At 37.0% G+C, this 24068-nt stretch overlaps 2 protein-coding genes and 1 pseudogene across 2 annotated transcripts; all 3 read left to right on the top strand.

Annotated features, from left to right (window-relative positions):
- Nucleotides 1-4170: 4170 nt before the first annotated feature.
- On the top strand, nt 4171-5028 carry LOC148791592 (wall-associated receptor kinase 2-like). The gene has a single exon (XM_088888247.1). It carries the CDS (start codon nt 4171-4173, stop codon nt 5026-5028), a length of 858 nt encoding a protein of 285 aa, XP_088744373.1.
- Nucleotides 5029-11019: 5991 nt separating this feature from the next.
- Nucleotides 11020-11895, top strand: LOC148791591 (putative wall-associated receptor kinase-like 16 pseudogene; annotated as a pseudogene).
- Nucleotides 11896-22442: 10547 nt separating this feature from the next.
- On the top strand, nt 22443-23665 carry LOC148791590 (wall-associated receptor kinase 2-like). Its single transcript, XM_088888246.1, has 2 exons — nt 22443-23440; nt 23554-23665. The coding sequence occupies exons 1-2, from the start codon at nt 22485-22487 to the stop codon at nt 23663-23665; spliced, it is 1068 nt and encodes a 355-aa protein (XP_088744372.1). The 5' UTR covers nt 22443-22484.
- The last annotated feature ends 403 nt before the right edge of the window (nt 23666-24068 follow it).

Below are 24068 nucleotides of genomic sequence, written 5' to 3'. Positions count from 1 at the left end.
GGACTATTTTACTTACTTCATAGGACCCCATCGTAAAGATGTAACCAGATATAGACTTTTTATCATCTGGGTATGATTGGAAGTTGGTATCAGTATACCTAATGATCTGTAGTGAACTACCATTGAATATCAAATAAATCTCTTTTTATCCTTCGAAGGTATTTGAGTATGTTTTTCACAACTGTCCAGTGCTCCTATCCTGGGTTTAACTGGTATCTACTTACTACACTCATTGCCTAAGCAATGTCTAGCTAAGTGTACAGCATGACATACACAATGCTCCCTATGGTTGAGGGATAGGGAACCTCTCTCATGCTTTCAATCTCCTCAGGAGTCTTCAAAGACATACTCTTGGAAAGAATGACTCCGTGGCTAAAATGAACATTTTCTTTCTTAGATTTCTTCATACTGTATCTCTTGACAATTTTGTTTGTATAAGTAGGCTAGGATAATCCTATTATTCTTTTTAATCTATTTCTATACAGTCGAAGACCCAAGATATAGGAGGTTTCTTTAAGATCTTTCATGGAGAAATATTGTGAAAGTCATATATGGATCGATTAAGTTTATACACCATGTATTATTGACCTGCAGCTATGAATCCTTGTGGTTGTTGCATGTAAATATTTTCAGTGAGATCTCTATTTAGGAACGTGATTTTGACATTCATCTGCCAAATTTCATAATCATGGTGTGTTGCTACAACTAGTAGGATACTAATGGACTTGAGCATGACTATTAGCGAAATGGTTTCCTCATAGTTGATTCCCTCTTTCTGATTGTACCCTTTCACCACAAGACAAGCTTTATAGGTGGTAATGTTACCATCAAGGCCCTTCTTCCTCTCGTAGTTTCATTTGCAACCAGTTGCTTTATAAGTGGTAATGTTACCATCAAGGCCCTTCAGTCAAGTCAATGAAAGTGATTTGACAAATGGTTGTGCATTTGTCACAACCACATCTTCGCTGAGCTTCTGTAGAGAGAGTGAAGGGGAGAGCTTGTTCAATTTAAAAATGAATATGCATTCAGAGATGCACTACATTATTTGAGAATTTGATTTTTTTTAATTTTTGTATTTTAACAATTGCATTTTGTATTTAAATAAATTTTAGATATTATAGTAATTAATCTTCCACTTAATAGATATTGTTTCAAATTGCATTTTTATAAATTTAAGTTTTGATGGATGGATTTGCATTAAGCAGGACTCATAAAGCAATGAAAAATATAGTACAAAAGGTATAAACAAAAATATGGTAAAGCACTATTAAAAAAATTTCTAAGTCGACAGTCTTATTGACCGCCAGCATAGCCATAAATAGGATCTAAGGAAGCGGTTAGAAACATCAGCCGGCGGTTTGAACCACCACCTAAAAATGGGAGGATTTTTGAGAGAAGTTAAAGTGGCGGTCATTTAGGACCTACGCCGGCGGTCATTACTGCCGCCACATAACCCAACGGCATCAAGCTGCGATGATTTAAACCTAAGCCGGCGGTCCAGATCTAAGGCGGCAGCTTTGTAGACTGCCTTAGACATAAGCAGGCGGTCTTAGGGCCTAAGCCGGCGGTCATGCCTCCGCCCCTAAATCTGAGCTTTGGGTGATCCAAATTGATTTAATGGATTTACAATATCAATGGTTTGATTAATTAGTGAATTGATCCTGAAATGGTTTAATTATTAGTGTTTTATTTGTTTTGATATTATTATTTTTTAAGCCATTTGTTTTAAGATTATAGATCAGTAAAATTTATTCCATACATATATTCCAATATACTAACTACTTTCCAACTACCTCCAAGCAAATTAGCAAGGGACTGGTTTCAATGCCACAAACACCCAAAATTTTAGGTTTGTTTTCTCTCCCCTCTTGCACGTCACAATCAACTAATTAATCAACACAAAGCGAACCGAAGAAATGGTCCAAGTTATTAGATAGCTAATGGCTCGATCAAGACTTCAAGTTTACCCATTCAAAAAAATAAATAAATAATTAAATGTAAATGAAAGTGAATTAATAAATTGTTGCCTGACATGCACATCCACCATGCGGAACATCTTCTGATTCAGCTAATTAAAGAAGCCACGTTGGGGGAACTGCTGTTGATAGTGATACTAGGAGATGTTGTGCAACACTTTGTGCTGGTGAAGCTAGTGTTGCTGGAACTGTTGCATCTGGGCTTGCATTGCCCACATGCACTGCATCAGGTCGTCCAACCGGTTTTGGCTATCTGCCAGGGGAACGGCGGTTAGTTCAGCAAAGGTAGTCTCAATAGGGGGAGGAAAGGGGATGTTTGTGGCAAGAAGGTTTACGGGTGCCACTGCTTGTGGCGTATTCAGATTGGGGATTCCGTCCACCGAAAGGGGGATGGTGAACTGCCCAACGCACACCACGGGAACTTGAAGCTATTCTCCGGTGGTGTTTGTCTCCGTGCCGCGTCCGGCGTTGCTGGAAGAGGCCATTAGTGTTGGATTTTTCAAAGAAGAAGAAAGGGGTATGAGAGTTTGGAGGGAAGCTTTTTGAAGCTTTCCCACAGACGGTGCCAATTGATGATGCACAATTTGGCCGGTCTTAGCTGTCAACATCTTGCCTCTGAATTGAGTAGCGGGGCACCTGAAACGGAGGAGATGAAGAAGCTCCGGGGAGAACCCGGTGTAAAGGCTCCGAAGCTCAAGTTAGAATCCTTCAAAGGCAAGATAAGCCAGATAGCGCAAAGTTAGCATACCACGTTCTTGGGGGGTAGGGAGCCTTTTATAACCACCTCGCGCACTCACTTCCAGGCTTCTGTCAGATCGGGCATGATTATCTCTGAGCTCCTGCCAGTTCGGATGTCATCCCCTCTAGCAGGGCAGAACCGCCACTGCTTTTGTCGGAGCCGTCTCTACGGCTGGTGACGATGGTGGCAGGTGGCGGTGGCAGGAGGCCGTTTGAAGTGCGGCTGTCAAGCGTCAAATCCCAAATCAGTCGGGTGCGCCGCCCTTGGATACGGACATCCTCGGTGTCAGGTATGTTCGGTCAGTCTGGTGTTTTAGAGGCGGAGTGTTGGAGTGGCGAGCGAGATGGAGTCTTGAGTTTGGTTGGGGGAGTGTTCCGAGCTGCCATGGGCCAGTTCGGGTCACGGCCTTTTGAGGCTTAGGGACTGAGAGAGTTCGAGCTCCTTGCAGAGAGCTCGGATTCTTAGTAAGGAGCTCGGACTCCTAGTAGGTCTGTACGTATACAAGCGAAGTGCGAATGCTTCATAGCCTTTCCTTCCCAAATGATTAATGACTTACAGCTCTTACAAGTCAAGTCAAAGGGGCAACATTTATCCGGTCCTTTGCCGTTTCCCACCTTTAAAAATCAAAGCTCAACTTTCCCCAATTTTTTGATTAATCTGTGAATTCTCTTCTCTACCTCTAATGTGACGTGACAGTGGGAACCACGTTTCAAAAATCCCAAATTTTTGAAAATAAGTGAAATATCACCTTAATTTCTAATTCCAAATACATGGTTTTGTGAAATTTGATGTCGACATCCTAATGAAAGTTAATATGATCTTGGCAATTTGGTATTTTATTATTGGAATGAAATAGCTTAGTTTCTATGCTTTGGAAGAAATGTTAGTCATCGAGCATTTGCTTGTTGCTCATTCCGATATTATCATTTTAGCTAAACATCTTTCCTCAAGTCTCAAATATATCAGACCTAAGATAATTAATTCATTAAAATAATTTCTTGCCCACTGCAATCACCCTCTGAAAATCTTCAATTATCCGTAGAAATTAGTTGATCTGCTTCAGTTATTCAAGATATACTTGAACAAAAAAATAAAAAATAAAAAAGCTGTCCATATTGTGTAGTCAAGGCAACGACAGTCACTGATATTTGTCTGCGTGTGCCTGGATTGAAAGCTTTATTTTTGGCTTCTGTGTAATATTCCACGCCGTAAGCTTAACGTTAGGGACTTGGAAAGATATCGATAGTTCATTCACTTGATTGACTTGGGATTAAACGGCTCAGCGTAGTAAGCTTTGATCAGTCGTACTTATATTTATAGTGGCATGGGTCACGATGATTCCATTTCCAGGTACAACAGCATTCTGTTCCTTCCTTTTACCGAGGACGCATTTATCATCCGATCATGATTTGGCCCTTGTTGCTTCTTCATCTCATCCTACTACGGTTGGTCACGATGAACGCAGCAACAACAGGGTCGTCGACATTAACGTCTCTGACAAGGCCCGGCTGTCCGGAGAAATGTGGAAACCTCAGCATACCCTACCCGTTTGGCATCGGTGATGATCCAAAGTGTTTCTTGAACGAAGATTTTCATTTGATATGCAACACCACCGGTGAAACTCAATTGTCGTTCCACGACAATTTGCCCGTTTTGAACATATCTCTGCAAGGCCAACTGACGACCTCTGTTCTTGGAGCTGCCAAATGCTACATGGGCACCAACCCTTTCAACAATTGGGAGGGGCATGACGACCCTAAGGTTAAATTTTCAAATGCATTTAGGGTCTCGGATACCAGAAACAGATTGACCATCGTCGGTTGCGACACATCTGGTACTTTGTATGACTACAATGGCAAAGAGTTCTACGTGGGTTGCACCTCAAAATGCTTGAACGATACCAAAGTGATTATGGGCTTACCATGCAGTGGATTTGGATGCTGCCAGACCACGATACCCAAGGGTATCGCTGATTTTCAAATACAGATTCATAGCGTTTACAACTTCACAAACACACTCAATATTAGTAAATGTGGGATTGTTGTTTTGACCGATCAGGACGACTTACAGTCGCAAGTGTCACAACTTTGGAATATCAGAAACAACGTGAATGACCTTGTAACTTCTGGCATTCGACGTCCAATAGTACTGGATTGGGCAATTCGAAACAACAATAAGTCTTGCGAGGAAGCACGAGGAATGAACAATTCTGCCTGCGGGAGAAACACATACTGCTCCAATTCCACAAATGGCCCTGGATACCTTTGTCATTGTTTGCAAGGTTACGATGGGAATCCTTACCTCAATTTCTAATTATTCTCTTGCTTTTCACTTAAGGCTCAGTTCGGAAGGAGTATAAATAAAAATATGTTAGTGCACAGAACCTTGTATTTTCTTCATATTTGCATTTCTACTCCTTCCAAACTGAGCTTAAACAAAAACATGTGTAATCGGGTTTTATAATAGTTCCTTAATTGCGTTTCAATATTGTCATAAGAGAACTCTTGATGTCGTCAATATCGTTGATCGGGCAAGTAGGATTTGTCTTGATTGCCCATTTTTTCATCATTCAACGGTTTCGGTACCGTTTGAATTTTCTGTTTCTTGATATCCTTTGGATATCGTAAGTGTTAACCAATTAAATTAATCAGCTGGAATTCATCAAACTTCTCCGAGTAGTATTGATTAAGTATTTGTGACTATTTTGCCATTCATTTTCTTTCAAATTTTCAAAATATACATATAAGAAAGTATTTTTATTAAAAAACACTTTTATGATAAATACTTTTACATTAAAATATTTTTATGAAATCATTTTTTCAAAAGCACTTTTATAAAAGTACTTTTACTTAAGTAATTTTGTAAAACCACTTTAATAAAAGCACTTCTGCAAAAGTAGTTTTATAAGAACATTTTTATAAAAATTCTTTTACAAAAGTACTATAAAGTTCAAATAGGGATAATTTTATAAGTGGTATTCTAAAATTCAACATGGATAATTTTGGAAGAAAAAAATTGGATAAGTGCTTATTGTGCAAGCACTTAGAAAAAAAAAACTAGAAATTTTGGCTTAAAAAGCTAATCCCTCATATTTAAAATAAATATTTATTTTGAACTTATTTCCTAAATACCAATAAATACTTAATAATGTGGTCCAATCCCAAATAAGTATTTATTTCAAATGAACACTTATTTTTAAACACTCCCAAACCTCTAAAAGAGCAGAATTTAGTTTAAGAATTAGATGTTAATTTAATTTATATGCATGCATAGTATCGGACGGGTCTAATGCAAACAAGACATGTGAGAAAGCAAACAGCAATTACGCATGTGGGAATAACACCAACTGCTACATCTCCAAAGAAAGCCCTGGATATATATGCCAATGTACCGAAGGTTTTTATGGGAATCCTTATCTTCCTGATGGATGCCAAGGTATGTCTTCCCAAATTTTAATTTTTCCAGTTTTCTTCAAATTTTACAATTATTTAAGTAGGAAATAAAGGCAGGCATCTTATATTACTGCATAGATGACAGGTGTCAAAAAAAGTTTCAAGTGCTCATTGAATGTGCTTACAACTTCTTGCCTATCTCATCCGAACCCAGGTTAATATCCTTGTAGGTAACATTTGTTAGGGTGGGGTGAGGGTATTATAAGGGTGGGGTGAGGGTATTATAAGGGACAGGTGTCAAAAAAAGTTTCAAGTGCTCATTGAATGTGCTTACAACTTCTTACCTATCTCATCCGAACCCAGGTTAATATCCTTGTAGGTAACATTTGTTAGGGTAAATGCATTGAATCAATTAATGACCCATTGACCAGGGTGGTTGAACCATCGACCTGTCAACCCATTCAATGGTTTTGGGCATTTTTTATTTTTAATTTTTGTTGTCAAAATGGGCCATCCGTTCAAATCGAATAGTTGGACCGTCAACCTAGAAACCAGTGGCCAGAAGGGTTCCATTTTCGGCTCATTTTTTTAAATGTCAATAATTAGATAGAATAACTTTGTAGCCATAGTCATGAGAATGGTGGACATTGCCAGGGATTCCAAAACCTTGAAAGATAAATCCAAAGTGACCTTAAACACAAAAAAATATTTGTAGTAAATCCACCAAACTAGAAACCAATGAAAAAAATCAAAAAATCGAGTCCAAAGTTCCACTTTGGCTAAACATATATGCAATTAAAGAAAGAGATAAAGTAGATTGTCTTGTAAGAAAAGATAATGCACATGAAACCTAAAGAAAAAACAAAAGAGAAAAAATAAAATAGTGATAAACCCTAAACTGTTTTGGAGGATCTTGAAGAAGATGACCAAATATATAAAAAAAAGTAGAAAATGAAAAAGAGGAACATGTCGCACATGCTTGAATAAAGCCCATAGTAGAAGAAAACTTTGAATAGTGAAAATTCAAATGCATAAAAACCATGGTTTTCGAATTGCTGTTGACCCGGATGGACGAACATTTCAGTTCGAGAACTCTCTAGGCAACCGGTTCAGTTTTTCCCTAATCCTGGTCCCTAGCCAAAAACCATTGAATCAGTCAACGACCCATCGATCGGGGTAGTCAAACTATTGACCCATTGACCCGTTCAGTGGTTTTTTGTCTTTTCTTTTCTTTTTTTTTTTAATTAGGAACCTCCAGGCAAACAGTTCCATTTTATCCCAATCCCGGTCCTTGGCCAAAAACCATTGAATCGGTCAACGACCCATTGATCCAGGCAATAAAATTGTTGGCTCATTGACCCGTTCAATGGTTTTTGGTCCTTTTTTTTATTTTTGTTGTCAAAATGGGCTACCCATTCGAACCAAGCGGTTGAACTATTGACCCAAAAACCGATGGCTAGAATGATTCCGTTTTCAAACTATATGAGTCACATGCTCGAATGACATAACACATATGATACTACTAAATGGACCTTACACTCAATTTTTTTTCTTGTAATTTTTGTTGTTAAAATGGGTCGTTCGTTTGAACCTGGTTGAGCTACCATTTTTTTATTTTTTAATTGGGGATCATCCAAGCAATTGGTTCGGTTCTACCCCAATCCCAGTCCCTAGTAAAAAACTATTGAATTGGTCAATAGCTCATTGTCTCAAGTTGTTGAACCGTTAACCCGTTGACTCATTCAATGGTTTTTGGCCATTTTTTATCCCTTTTTAATTTTTGTTGTCAAGATAGCTCATATCGAACAATTGAATCATCAACCTGAAAACCAGTGGTAAGAATGGTTCCGTTTTTGGGTCATATGAGTCATATGCTCAAATGACATAACACGTATAATACTGCTTAATGGATCTCACACACTCAATTTTTTGCCTATAATTTTTGTTGTTCAAACAGGTCATTCGTTTAAAATGGACGGTCAAACCGTATGAGTCATGTTTTGGAATGGCATAACATGTATAATACTACTTAATGGACATCATGCATGCATTCTTTTGCCTTTAATTTTTGTTGTTAGAATGAGTCGTCCGTTTGAACCGGATGGTCGAACCGCCAACCTAAAAACCAGTGGCTAGATCGACTTCATAATTTTTTGCTTGTAATTTTTGTTGTAAAAACAAGCCATCCATTCGAACTGAACAGTCAAACTGTCATCCCGAAAAAGCACAATTTTGTTGTCAGAGGATATTGTCCATTTGAATCGAATAGTTGAATTGTCAACCCGAAAACTGGACTATTGAAAGGGGGAACCCAAAATTACCTTGAGTTGTAGGTCCCTTTTTATAACTAAAGCTCTATGCCCTGGTCGAATGAGGCTTTTGAGGTTGTCGGGCTGAGGTTAACCATTGAGGTCTTCGGGATAAGATCTAACCCCTAGCGGAGTTGTCACCATCCTCTCCTATTTTAGTTGCACTTATGTATATGATGTGGCATCAACGTGGATAGATTTATAAGGTGGGTTTGCAGAGGGGATGTTATGCTAATGTGGTCAAAAAGATAAAGTGACCACGTACACGCCACATGGCATCCAAGGCCAGCTCAACCATAACCCAAACATCACTCTTCTATTTTCGAAGTCGAGGAGTGGAACTTGACTTGAGTAGTTGATACTTGAGAGTCGGCTCGAGTAGTTTTATTTGAGCTGAGTTTAAATAAATTCATATTAAGTATACTAAAATTAAAATATATTAAAAATTATAAATAAATTAATATTGTAAGTATTATAAATAAAAATATATTTTTGAATGTCAATTATAAATGTATTCATTTATATTATAAATAAGTTAATATAAAAAGATTAATATTTCTTTATATTATAAATACAAATATATTAAAAAATATTATATTATTTTATTATGAACTCAATTAGGCTGATGAGCCACTCGAGCTGATTATTGTAAAGCTCGAACCTAACTCAACCATTTAACCATTTACTCGACTCGAGTTTGAGCTCAACTTGAACTTGATTATTGTAAGCCGAATTCAAGTATTTAGCAAGCCGAGCCCGAAGAGCTTGTAAGTAGGCTCAACTTAACACATACTCAGATTAAGACTATATGCAACTGTTTCCTAAGTTGGATCAATCTAAAGCGTGGGCGTGAATAGTTTGCAGAAGATTTAGAGAGTGCATTCCACACATCTAGTTTGCAGAAGATTTAATGTATTTATTGTTTATTTCCTCTATGTTTAATATGCTAAACATGAAGTATGAAAGGCAGAAATTAAATTCGAAAATGTATTTATTGCAGCATTATAAGGGAGGTGACCATATTCTCCATATATCACTTGATGCTCATCAACTAACGACTTCCATTCTGGGAGATGAGAAACGATGTGGAACACCTTGTAAATGTCGGGATCAACACTTCCATAATTCTGGACTGGGCAATACTTAGAAACCAGACATGCGAGGGAGCAGAAAGAGATGTGGTTGGTTATGCCTGCGGGAGCAACACCTATTGCACTAACTCCACAAATGGCGTTGGATATCTTTGCAATTGCCTGCCAGGTTATCAAGGGAATCCCTATCTCCACGATGGATGCCGAGGTATGGTATTAAGTTCAAAGAATTTATCTTCTTTTACTTTAAAATTTAAATACAAATATTCAATATGAAAATTGAATGATAATAAATGCATTATTGTTATTGACGTACGGAAGTAGCTAATCAAAACCATTGATCTGGTAAGGGAATTCTTTGGATCGCCCATGTGCTCATGTCTTACAGTTTACTCTTGTAAGGATGTCAAATGATCGAGTTCTGTATGTATGGGTTTTGCAACCCAAACCCGATCTGAAGGCAATCCAACCCGACTTGACTACTTGGAATAGGTTTAACAAACCCGACCTGACCCATCCAAATAACAGTACCAGTGTTTTTAGCTAAGGTTATATCTGTTTTTTTGTTCATGCTCAGTTTGGGAAGAGTAGAAATGTATACATGTATTGCATGTTATAGTTTTAAATGATAACAATAAATAAAACAATAATAGTAATAATAATTTTAATGTTCTTATCAAAATCCGTATAATAAAGACAAATAATTAAAGCATAGTGTGTATTAGTAAAAATATTGGAAATTATAATAAAATACTAAAAATGTAAAAACAATACATGAAAATTGAAAGCTGAAAAGCACCCTTTTCCTCTAACTCGCCATTCAAGAGTAATTTGGTTATGAAAATTGTTATTTATGTGGAAATGTATACATGTATTTCATTGTGAGCTAGCGAGCCCATAAAGTTCATGGAGATATGGGCCTAGATCTGATGTGGTGGTACAATTGTGAGCCCATAGCGTTTTTGGCTGGCCTTCATAGGTACTATTGTGAAATTGCTTGAGGATCTCTAATTGTGGGGACTGGGGAGTGGTGGTTCAGATAGATCCTACCCTTAAAAGAAATGTAAACCTTCATTGAAGTGCCAAGGGTCCACTACTATCCGAGTTTGACATAGATGTACTAATTTCCGTATACTGTTGGAGCTAGCAAATTCCTCTCTAATGGGTTGAACTTAGTTGAGAACGGGCCCTAAAACAACAAACCCAATGTTTTCAACCCATCATTGACCCAGCTAGTCAAATCAGTCGAATTGTCACCCAGTCAGGATTTTAGGTTCGGTTTAATCAAAGACCCATTAAACAGTCAAAAATTGTTGCTTTGGTGGTTTGCTTTTACAACAACAGTTATCTAATGGAGGTTCAAATCTCTTGAAAATCTTTTCAACCGAAGAGTTAAAGTTGGCAACCAAAAATTATAATGAAGAAAGCATCATAGGCCAAGGTGGACAAGGTACGGTTTACAAAGGCATTTTTCCTGATCATCAAATTGTTGCCATTAAAATGTCTAGAATAATGGATTCTAGTCAAATGGAGCAATTCATAAATGAGGTTGTCATTTTAACTCAAATTAATCATCGCAACGTGGTAAAGCTCTTGGGATGTTGTTTAGAGACTGAAGTACCTCTGTTGGTTTATGAGTATATCTCCAATGGAACCCTTTTTCACCATATTCATCAAAACAATGGCATTTTGCTTTCATGGGAAGATCGATTGAGGATTGCAACAGAAACTGCTAGTGCACTTGCCTATCTTCACTCCAAAGTCTCTATACCAATCATTCATAGGGACATCAAATCCACAAATATACTATTAGATGAAAAATATATTGCAAAAATTTCTGATTTTGGAGTTTCCAAGTTACTTCCTACGGATCAATCTCAAATAACCACATTGGTTCAAGGGACATTGGGATATTTGGACCCAGAATATTTCTTCCACACGAGTCAATTGACAGAGAAAAGTGATGTTTATAGCTTTGGAGTGGTTTTTGTAGAGCTCTTAACAGGTAAAAAGCCTCTTTCTTTTGAAAGACCACAAGAACAAAGAAACATGGCTACATATTTCATTTCATCAATGAATGAAAATCGTCTTTTTGAACTAATTGAAGATCGACTTGTGGATGAGAAAAATGTTGAGGAACTTTGTGTAGTTGCTAAGGTTGCAAAAAGATGCCTCAGTCTAAAAGGTGAAGAAAGGCCCACTATGGAAGAAGTTGCAATGGAGCTACAAAACTTGAAAAGGTTGAGAAAACAACCATGGGTTCAACCGATAGAGGAAGAGAGTGTGAGCTTATTATCTGAACCTTCAGAATTCTATCATGTTGGTGATACATCTGAGCAGTCTTCTTTGCAAAGAGATATCATATTGTCCATGAATTTCCCTCGTTGAGCAATAATGTAGGACATCCCTTAGGTCTAATGTTCTTTTCCTATCATTGTAGCAATATTGAAATAATGATTTGATCATCTTCGTTAAACTATTTATATATTTTATTAGTAGATTTCCTTCATCTTAAGTATGAGATCCAGTGAATGTACAAAAGCACATTGAAAATAATGCTTTACTTTCTTCTATGAAAAATAAGATTTCATTTCATGAAAATGATCCTGAACATTGTCCTAAACATTGAAAATGATCCAAAAATCTACAGTGAGGCCATGACCTCTAGAAATGCTGCATTTTGGAAGGAAGTTATAAATAATGAAATGGATTCAATAATGTCAAATAACATAAGGGTACTAGTAGACTTGCCTACAGGATCAAAACCAATAAAATGTAAATGGGTGTTTAGAAGAAAATACAACACTAATAGAACTGTACAAACTTTTAAGGCTAGATTGGTGGCCAAAGGATTTAGTCAAAAGGAAGGGATTGATTACTTTGACACCTATGCAGCAGTGGCTAGAACAACTTCTATTAGTACACTCATAGCATTAGCATCCATTTATCACTTATCTGTTCACCAAATGGATGTTAAAACTGCTTTCTTAAATGGTGATTCAAATGAAGAGGTTTATATGGAACAACCAGAAGGATTTATTCTTCCTAGAAATGAGAAGAAAGTCTATAAATTGGTTAAATCACTATATGGATTAAAACAAGCACCTAAATAGTAGCATGAGAAATTTGATTTTTGCATTCTAGCTTTTGGTTTTAAACATAGTAGTTCTAATAGATGCATTTACTCAAAATTCACTGAGAATTATGGAGTAATTGTATGTCTTTATATTGATGATATGCTTATTGTGGGTACAAATATGGTTGGCATAAATGAAACAAAAAACTACTTATCCTCTATCTTCAAGATTAAAGATTTAGGAGAAGTAGATACCATATTGGGAATAAAAGTTAAAAAGCACAGTATGCATTAAGCTAATCACATTATATCGAGAAAGTACTTGAGAAATTTAAGCATTTAGGGTTTAAAGAATATAGCACCCCATATGATTCTAATATAAAACTAGTAGAAAATACTGGTAGAGCAATTGCACAACTTGAGTATGCTATTGCAGTAGGAAGCTTGATGTATGCTATGCTTTGTACCAGACCTGATATTGCATTTGTAGTAAGTAAACTTAGTCGGTTTACAAGTAATCCCAATGCAGAGCACTGGAAGGCAATTGGGAGAGTTCTTGGGTATCTCAAGAGAACATTGGAACTTGACTTATTTTACTGTGATTATCCAGCTATATTAGAAGGGTACACTGATGCATGTTGGATTAACAGTAATGGAGATAACAAGTCCACCTCTGGATGGATTTTCGTTCTTTGTGGGGGTGCGATCTCTTGGGCATCCAAGAGACAAACTTGTATATCTCACTCGACCATGGAATCCGAATTCGTAGCCTTAGCGGTTGCTGGAAAAGAGGCTGAATGGATTAGGAACTTATTATTGGATATAAAACTTTGGCCTAGTCCTATGCCTTCAATTTCCATTTACTGTGATAGTGAGACAACTTTGTCAAGAGCCTACAGTGGTACCTACAATGGTAAGTCTAGACATATAAGTTTGAGACATGAATTTGTTAGACAACTAATTCAAGATGGAGTCATCTCTATAACCTATGTGAGGTCAAGTAAAAACTTGGCTGATCCTCTTACCAAGGGCTTGGCCAAAGAATTGGTAAGAATGATCACTAAAGAGATGGGATTAAAACTCCAACCTCAGTCATCTACTGTAAAAGCCTTGAACAGATCCAATGTTTTCAGCCAATTTAAGAACTCGGTGGTTATTTTTTCTACCAATTCATCCTTTGATTTTCCTTTTCCTTGGAAGATCCTAGTGTTCCTCTCTTCCCAGACTGCTGATACAATAGCTGATCTCGTTGCTCTCCACCCTGCCCCTTTTCTTTGGTTATCAGAAGAAGCTCGAGTTGAGTAGCTATTGTTTGGTAGTGTTTGTTTTTGTTTCTCTACTTGGGCTTATCAAGTTCTATTCCTCTGGCTTTTGGTTTTTGGTAAGTTTAGATTGTGGGTAGTAGATTCAGATTTACATACTGTACTGGTGTTGGATCAGGGTTAGAAATAATTACATATTTAGAGTTTTTCTGGTTGAATTTTGGTGCCGTTCATTATTAGAAAGAAAAAATAGCGTCAGATATCAGCATAAGAACCGAATTCTTTATTTAATTCTTAATAATGTGGTGATTCAAAAGAATGATAATTGTATTTGGGTTAGAATCTCAAATTTGATGGGGTTTTAAATGACAGGTGATTCTTTTAAATCAAATAAAGATGTTGTTGTATTAATCATGCTACATTTTTTCTATACTTTGTCATACTCTTATTCTTAGCTTCAAGAGAAAGGAGGATTGTTAAATGAAATGCTCTTAATTTCTTAGCTTCTCTGCTGAGTCAAGATATATGGAAGATGGCCACTTATTGAAAAGCTCTATACATATTGATGTATAAAATATAAACTGTCAGAAACTCTTGTAGTTACCGGGATTTCATTCAACTTTATTTCATGTACTGCAATAAGAGGGGAAGAAGAATTCATCTCCCATTCCTTCTTGCCAATTCAATTGTATATATTAAGTCTTACTACTTTAGATGTAATTGATGGTCTACATTTTTTTTTTTTTGGTAATTTGAAGGCACAAGAATGCTACTTTGATTTAGGGTCTACATCTACATCCATGGCTAGGAGATTTCAGAATAGGTTGTTCATCTACCTATGAAGGTATAATCGGTAGGGCTCACTGGCTGACTTTGGGTCCCCAAGACCTTCCTTTCCAGCTTTCTATCCAGAAATTGTGGGTGCCATCAGTAGCTTATCAGTGTAACTAATACTCAAAGCTGGCTACACAATACAGACTCACCAAAACACTTTATTTTCTTGCAGGTGAAGATTTGCCACAATGAAAATGATCTGGTTTTGATCCACAAGCTTTCAGGGACATTCCCAGCTTCTCCACGGTCTTCTCCTGTTCAGGAGATACTTTGAATGATTGGTGACCCTATTGACCAATTTTTAACCCTAGTGACAGAAGAAAGACTTGTAGATTTCTACTATGATCTTCACATTCAATGCATGTGTTGGTAGGGTACAGTGCCATTTGTCTTTTTTAATGTGTTGTCCAAAATGCCAATCTTGTTCCAAGTAAATTGAGGTATGGGTTTGGGAACGTAGGCTTCATGGCTGAGAATGTGGCACAAAGGGCCCAAATTATCGAATCTCCATGATCTTCTAGGCGAGCCCACATCACGTCGCGGTCTCACCATAATGAAACAGAGATGGGCTGATTGTCAGAGGCCATAACCTAAACAAGTAACCATTAAGATGGTTTATTTTGATGTTTTCTTTACAATGTACCTACAACAGTCATTCTTCTACTTGTGATAAATTTACCAAAGAAGATATTGATGGAAATGGCATGCTGTGGTTGTGTGTGATTGATGAATAATTTTACCATTTCTATTAGTGGGCACATGAGAAGTCTAAGTTTTCTACTCGGATGCCTTTCATTGCTTGGTTGAGATATATTGTAGCTTCACAGGCTTAAGCTGTGGCTTTCTGAAAGCATCACCATGATGGGTGTAGAAGTGTCAATTTTCTATAAAAGATAGGCACAGGCTTAAGCAGTGGCTTTCTGTGCATATGTGGCCTGCTTGTATGCCATTGTTCAACATTTTAGGATCTAGAAAGAAATAAAAGGAAATATCTATCTACAGATTTTAAATATTAATTTAAATTTGCTGGAGTTTACAATTGCATTTATTCACATCAGCTTATTTTTCTTATAGTCCTGAATCCATTTTCATATATATTCAATCATAATTGCACTATCATCAAACTCAACCCAGATATAAATTAACTTGGGTTCGATTTCCTACACTTTTTTCTCTTTTTTTTTTTTTTTCAATTCAACTACCTATTCTTAGGAGAATGTGTACACCTGTCATGGGGCACTTATTTATTGTGTTCTATGCATGTTATATTATCATATACCATTCAAACTTGTGTTATGACTTGTGTTTGTAATCTATGTACAGGCAGGGGAGTTTTAGGATTATCAATTCCAGGTTGCCCTGAAGTGTTCCAATTATTCTGGCAAGATGAACAATTCGAGGAAGAAAGTTTTAGAAGCCAAAGATCAGGAGAAGAAGGCAGTAGCAGTCAAAGATCGAAGGAACAATAAATTGTATTTGAACAATTTGTTTTCGATGTTATAATGATTAATCTTTATATTAATAGATTGAGTTTTACATTTAAACTTTTATTTAAGTTGTTTAAGTTTCCATATATCAATTTGCAAGAGTGTATTAAGTATGTATTATAGTGGTGGACCAATAAAGTGCAGATATAAAAAGATGTTGAAAATAACATATAAAAAAAAATAATTAATAGTGACCAAAGCCGGCGGTCACCTAATCGCCTGGCGTAGCTATACATAAGGCCTAAATGGCGACTTAAGTATGATCTAAGCCATCATCACTAAAAGGAGCAGGACAATTTTTGCAAAATTTAGGTCGGCAGTCCAGACTGCCGCCTAAAGGAGCAGCCAGTTTTTGACAAAACTAAAGCCGGCGATTCAGACCGCCACCTAAAAGAGTAGGGCTTTTTTACCAAAACCTAAGCTGGCAGTCCATGCCGTCTACGTCGGTGGTTGTAAATTGAAAATCATGCAGTGGTTTGCTTTTACTTGTACCGACGGTTTGTTATGTCGGTATTTATATTATATTTTAAAAATTATTTACTTTTTTACTTTACCTGCGGTTTACGACCGCCGGTATAGTAAAGGGTAAGCCAACTGTTCTGACAAAATGCCGGCAATACTTAATTTAATAGTCCAAATTGATGCCACCTAGGCCGGCGGGTTTGTACAAATTTGTTGGCGATCATGAGTTTCCCCAATGGTGGCTATACCGGCAAAGAAAGACTGCCGGTAGATCGCCGGCATTGTTGGCGGTCCCAAACCGTCGGCAAAAACCTATATTTTTGTAGTGTTCTACCATTGTCAATTGTATGTGATAGAGAGAAAAATTATCCTTATCTGTATTCTTTTGTAATTTCTCTTGTTTTGTTGCAGACAAAGTAGAACTGCATTTAGGGATAGTAAATCCTTTGTCTACAATTTCCCATAGACCTTGGGACATGAAAAAATTTCCTCATTTTAATGGCCCAATAGTCATAATTTTCTCAAGAAAAAATGGCGATTGAAATTTGAGTTTTAGCTAGAATGGTGGCCATGATAAGGTTTGGGATAATAGGGAATTTCAGCTAAAAGAAAATAACACCCAAAAATAATCGAACGGTCTCTGATATCACTATTGTTAGGATTTAAGACTTAGGATGTGAGAGAGAATAAACTAGGTAAGATAGAGTGGTAGAATAGAAAATGGTAAAGGGTCAAGATGTTGGGAAAATGGGAATTTGTATTGGCTTGTCCTCAAATGTACACGTAGAGATTTAATTTCTAATGAGTGCCTTTGGGGTTGATGAACTCGAATTTGAAAGTGGTTAGTTTTGGTTCATTGGATTGAGCTCCTCTTATCATTCTTTTATCTTGTGTCCCTCCAATTTGGGTCTCGATTTTGACTATTGATCATTCGTTACACCCAAAGCCTGCAACAACTTTGTTTCTTTCAGAAGCTATTCAAGGGCCTAGAAAGAGAGTGAGGTGATGCATGTTTGTTGGATTCCTTGGATTTGGTGGGTTTTCCCATCTTGAGTGGTTAAGAAGCTCCACTTCATCAGCAGCATTGTTCTCCTTCTTCTTCACCAACTTTTAGCATCAGCAGCATTCTTCTACTCTCCCATCTTGAGTCCTTTAGCAATTTCTCTCTCTTCCCCTTGCAATCGTTAGAGCAAGTTGAACAGGTTGAGTTTCGGGAGGTTGTGATTTCTCCAAGGGTGCAACTGGAGCGGGCCTAATTAGAGTCTGAACTGATCTAACCTACAAATTTACATGAACTAGGCATGGATTTTTGGTCCTCAGACTTGGACTGATCTTGGTCTCAGGCTGGGTTTAGTATACAAACTGGGCTTGGGCCTCAAACCCAATTCTTAGAATTGTACCACAAACCCAATTCGTATTTAGGGACAGACATTTCTCCCTCATTGGGGGAGCAGCGAAACATTGACGTAATATTATGAATGCGATAATAAATGTAACAGATAGGACAACCAGCGACTCCTTTTTCTTTGTGGTTTCAATATATGCTTTGATCGTATTGCACAAGCTTTGCTTGGAGTTTGGACCCCTTTACACGCCTTTGTTTGGACTTTGGAGCTCATCCTATCCCTATGCCTACTGCTTGTGATTTGAATTTGTCCTTATTTTTTGTGGTTTCATATAAATCATCCTGTCCTTCCTCTCTATTCTTTGGTTTCACCCCCTTTCTTACGCCTTAATTTGTTTGTAGCTCAACCTCTCCCTTCTTTTTGTGGAATGGATTTATAATTTGGTCCCCATCTACACGCCTTTTGATGGTTCATCGTGATCTTCTCACCCTAGATGCTACTTTTCACTCTTTTTTGTTTTAAGACATAGAGAAGATTGAAAGAAAGGGAGTACCATTGACTTTACTCATGACTGATGAAAAAAATACCATCACACACACAAAAAAAAAAGAAAAACCCTACTGATTGACCAAGAAAAAGCAAATAATAAGTCAATAGCAGACTCTTAAAAGAATGTTAAAGAATAGTTCCAATAATTGGTTATCCGATAAAAGGGCTTGAACTCTAAGTTTTCCATCCACACAAACTATATTTAATGCTTAAATATCTTACTTTCTTAAAATTATTATTTATTTTTCAAATTTGTCCTCTTCTCTGCCACTAATACTAATAATGCATGCTCATTTCGTGTATTACATTCCATGAAATTATTTCTACACAAAATAATGCATGCTCATAACAAATTCTAAAAATGAAAATGAACTATCAGCCAACAACTTTTCTGTTCATATTACGTGAAGAATCACTTTAATTTCTAATTCCAAATACATGGTTTTGTGAAATTCGATAGTCAACATCCTAATGAAAGATAATATGATCTTAGCAATTTATTATTTTATTATCGGAATGAAATAGTTTAATTTCTATGCTTTGGAAGAATGGTCCAATTTATAAATTAATTTCTATGCTTTGGTTCATTGGACTGAACTCCTCTTATCATGCCTTTATCTTATTTCCCTCCAATTTTGGTCTCGACTTTGACTATTGACCAGTCGTTTCACCTAAAGGCTGCAATAGCCTTGTTTCTTTCACAAGGATTGGTTCTAGTAGGCTTTGTATGATAGTGCTTGAAAGCTATACAAGGGCCTAGAAAGAAGGGCGAGAGTGATTCAAGTTTGGTGGATTCCTTGGCTTTGGCGGCCTTCTTTTCCCATTTCGAGCGCCAAAGAAGCTCCACCTCATCAGGAACATTCTTCTACTCTCTCAGTTGAATCGTTTGAGCAAGTTGGTGTTTCCTTTGTAGATGGTCAGAAATCTCATTTTCACGATTGATTGAGATCTAAGTAGGGTTCAGTACAAACTTCCTTATTGTCATATTTGACTTGCAATTCCATTTTAGAGTGTGAGTCGGATTCAGAAAGTGTTGTTGTCCCTTGTTGCTTTGTTGATAACCTGGACTACCTCTCTAGATTCAAAAGAACCAATGGTATCTTAGATTTTTATAACGTGGTAGTGGCCAAACCCTCTTCTAGGGGGTCCCTTAGTTCAAGAGGGCAAGGTAGATGAGGCAAGAGAGGTCAGCGGAATTTGGTTCTTAGGCTTTCTAGGTTTTGGGTTTTATTGGTTTGCCTTCTATGCGGCTACCTTTTTAGTATACTTGTTGAATGATTATGTGTTTTGTAAAAGGAAAATACTGGTGTGCTAAAACATTTTTATTATATATGATGTAAAGTGAACTGTGGCCACAAACCCTCCCCCTTGAATTGGCATGTATCTCATTTTATAATTTTAGATAACCTCCATTTCAGGAGGTTGAGATTTCTCCAATATCATTAGAGGTGCAACTGGAGTGGGCTTAATCAGAGCCTGAATTGATCTAGCCTGCAATTTTACTTGGACTAGGCATAGAGTTTTAGTCCTCAGGCTGGGTTTGGGTCCAAAATTTTGGGTTTTCTTAACGTTTAGGCTGGGCTTGGTTATAGCGCTTGGGGAACTCGAGCCCAGTTTAAATCAATTTGGTTTTATTCTAAATTAAGCCTGGACCAAATATATATATATACATACATACATACACATATAAATACATTATTTGCATATGTACATACATGCATACACTATCCAGGCCCAACCCAAATGCATTAATTTTTAGTAAGGTATAAACTTGAATTGAACAGATAACCTTGTACACGGTCTTTGTGGTTTGGATTTATGGTTCCCCCACCCCCCTTCTACACGCCCTTTTTTTTTGTTTGTTTGTAGCTTATCCTGTCCCTTGTTAATGGTATTTCTGTTGACTGCTTGGATTGATGGTCCATCGTCATCTCCTCTCCTTAGGTGTCACTTTCGCTCCTTTTAAGACATAGAAGAAGATTGAAAGGGAGTACCATTGACTTGACTTATGAATAAATACCATCACCTAGAAAAAAAACCCTAAGAGAAGTAATTAATCAATGGCAAACTCTTATAAAATGTTAAATAATAGTTTCAGCAATTCCTTATCCCATAAAAGGGGCTTGAACTCTATATTTTCCATTCACAAAATATTTAATTAACGCTCAAATCTCCCACTTTCTTAGAATTGTTTTTTCAAATCTGTCCTCTTCTCGACCACTAATGTGACGTGACAGTGGAAAAAAATGAAAAAACATTATAAATTCCATGCATTCAATGAAATGAATTGATAAATCATTTTGGAATGCTGAAATATTAATTCCAGAGTGGACAATATTCTGAGGGATAGAGTCCTTAAAAAGAAAAGAAAACAAAGGTTAGGACCCATTTTCTTTTAGGTTTGGGGATTTGCAGTTACATTTCACGTATTTCATTCCATGAAATTAATTGTTACGCGAATCCTGTCAATTTGTTATTTCATTATTGGGATGAAATAGTTTTTTTATGCTTTGAAAGATACCAACATTTGTGTACAAGAGACTCCTGGAGCGGATTTTTCAAATGAGGATATCTGGTGAAAAACCTATCTCCACAACCAAATTAATACCACACACGAAAGCCCAAGCTTCTACGGTTCGTTATCAACAGTTACCAAACAATGTGTCGGAATAGTAGCAAAACCCGCTCCAGCACACTCATTCATATGGGTTTCGTACAGTGTTTTAATTTGTCGTTGACCCAGCTGGGAACCGTTTCAACTATCATCTAGCAATGATTCTGGGTTGGGTTTTAGTAAAACTCGGAATTTTTTTGTCAAAAACAATATTCACGTCAAAACTGTTCGATCCGGTCGGTCAGATGATTGTCTGTTCGACAGGGTAACCGGGTTATAAGTCATACGTTTAATATGTATGCAAACTTTAAAATATTGGTTCCATCAACATTAAGGCTCCTTTCATTTTTGGGATTTGCTAGTGGGAAAATTGGTTAATGGAATTATAGTTCCCATTGACCAATTTATTCATGTGCTTGTTTCAAAGCACATGGAATTATAGTTGCTATGAAAGGTTTTGCAAAGCTTAGGTTTCAACTTTCAAAGGATTGATCTCATAGACAGTGCTTTTGAAATAGTAGCCTGTAATGTATATGCATAGGGTATTTTTGTCTTCAAGTGAGGTGTTACAGTAATCAAATAACTTCAGTCTGCACTGCCAAACAATGAAGAAAAAAGAAAGATAAAACCAACCTCACTCTACACCGGCGAAGTAGAATTTGGATAACCATTGAGAGTTATCGTCAACTTCACTTTGAAAGATAGGTGAATCCACGTGTTGATTGTTCTATGCGCGCATACATGCAAACAAGACTTAGTTTGGAAGGAGTACAAATGTAAATATGTAAATATATTTTATATTATTTTTTATATATTTATATTTTATATATTTGTATTTATATTCTTTCTAAATTGAGCCTAACAAAAAAGGTTTTTTCATAAAACGTAATAAGGTGATATTATATAATCAGAAAAACTTAATTTTGATGACCTACACGTACGCAAATATCTTTATATGGTATAGATATCCCATATAAAGATCTGCGACTAAAAAATTAAATCGTGGAATCTTCAACAGATCTGCGACTAAAATCAGCTACTTCGGTGTAATATCCACTGATATTTGTCAAGGCAACGACAGTCACTGATATTTGTCTGCGTGTGCCTGCATTGAAAGCTTTATTTTTGGCTTCTGTGTAATATTCCACGCCGTATGCTTAACGTTAGGGACTTGGAAAAATATGGATAGTTCATTCACTTGATTGACTTGGGATTAAACGGCTCGGCGTAGTAAGCTTTGATCAGTCGTAGTTATATTTATAGTGGCATGGGTCACGATGATTCCATTTTCAGGTACAACAGCGTTCTGCTCCTTCCTTTTACCGAGGACGCATTTATCATCCGATCATGATTTGGCCCTTGTTGCTTCTTCATCTCATCCTACTACGGTTGGTCACGGTGAACGCAGCAACAACAGGGTCGTCGACATTAACGTCTCTGACAAGGCCCGGCTGTCCGGAGAAATGTGGAAACCTCAGCATACCCTACCCGTTTGGCATCGGTGATGATCCAAAGTGTTTCTTGAACGAAGATTTTCATTTGATATGCAACACCACCGGTGAAACTCAATTGTCGTTCCACGACAATTTGCCCGTTTTGAACATATCTCTGCAAGGCCAACTGACCACCTCTGTTCTTGGAGCTGCCAAATGCTACATGGACAACAATTGGGAAGGGCATGACGACCCTAATGTTAAATTTTCAAATGCATTTAGGGTCTCGGATACCAGAAACAGATTGACCATCGTCGGTTGCGACACATCTGGTACTTTGTATGACTACAATGGCAAAGAGTTCTACGTGGGTTGCACCTCAAAATGCTTGAACGATACCAAAGTGATAATGGGCTTACCATGCAGTGGATTTGGATGCTGCCAGACCACGATACCCAAGGGTATCGCTGATTTTCAAATACAGATTCATAGCGTTTACAACTTCACAAACACACTCAATATTAGTAAATGTGGGATTGTTGTTTTGACCGATCAGGACGACTTACAGTCGAAAGTATCACACCTATGGGATGCCCGAAACCACGTGAATGACCTTGTAACTTCTGGCATTCGACGTCCAATAGTACTGGATTGGGCAATTCGAAACAACAATAAGTCTTGCGAGGAAGCACGAGGAATGAACAATTCTGCCTGCGGGAGAAACACATACTGCTCCAATTCCACAAATGGCCCTGGATATCTTTGTCATTGTTTGCAAGGTTACGATGGGAATCCTTACCTCCCCGATGGATGCCAAGGTATGAACTCAATTTCTAATTATTCTCTTGCTTTTCACTTAAGGCTCGCTCAGTTTGGAAGGAGTATAAATACAAATATGTTGACTGCAAAACCTTGTATTTTCTTCATATTTGCATTTCTACTCCTTCCAAACTGAGCTTAATTGCGTTTCAATATTGTCATAGGAGAACACTTGATGTCGTCAATATCGTTGATCGGGCAAGTAGGATTTGTCTGGATTGCCCATTCTCTCATCATTCAACGGTTTCGGTACCGTTTGAATTTTCTGTTTCTTGATATCCTTTGGATATCGTAAGTGTTAACCAATTAAATAAATCAGCTGGTATTCATCAAACTTCTCAGAGTAGTATTGATTAATTGGTCAAAGTTCGGCCATGTGTTGGGAGTGCTTACCATAAAAATAAGTGTTTGAATAAGCATTTATTTACTTTTTTTTTATTCCTTTTGAATGGATACACAATGGGGAGTTGTAACTCATCTCTCATTGGCAGTTCGCACTTAAATAAGTATTTGTGATTATTTTGCCATTCATTTTCTTTCAAAATTTCAAAATATACATATAAGAAAGTATTTTTATTAAATTATTTTTATAAAAACACTTTTATGATACATTAAAACACTTTTATGAAATCATTTTTTCAAAAGAACTTTTTATAAAAGTACTTTTACTTAAGTAATT

The sequence above is a fragment of the Nelumbo nucifera genome, chromosome 5, assembly GCF_055504915.1.
Source record: "Nelumbo nucifera cultivar China Antique chromosome 5, China Antique-T2T, whole genome shotgun sequence".
Classification (NCBI taxonomy): Eukaryota; Viridiplantae; Streptophyta; class Magnoliopsida; order Proteales; family Nelumbonaceae; genus Nelumbo; species Nelumbo nucifera.
Note: the sequence above shows the minus strand (reverse complement) of the source record. Positions and strands in the feature narration are given on the sequence as shown.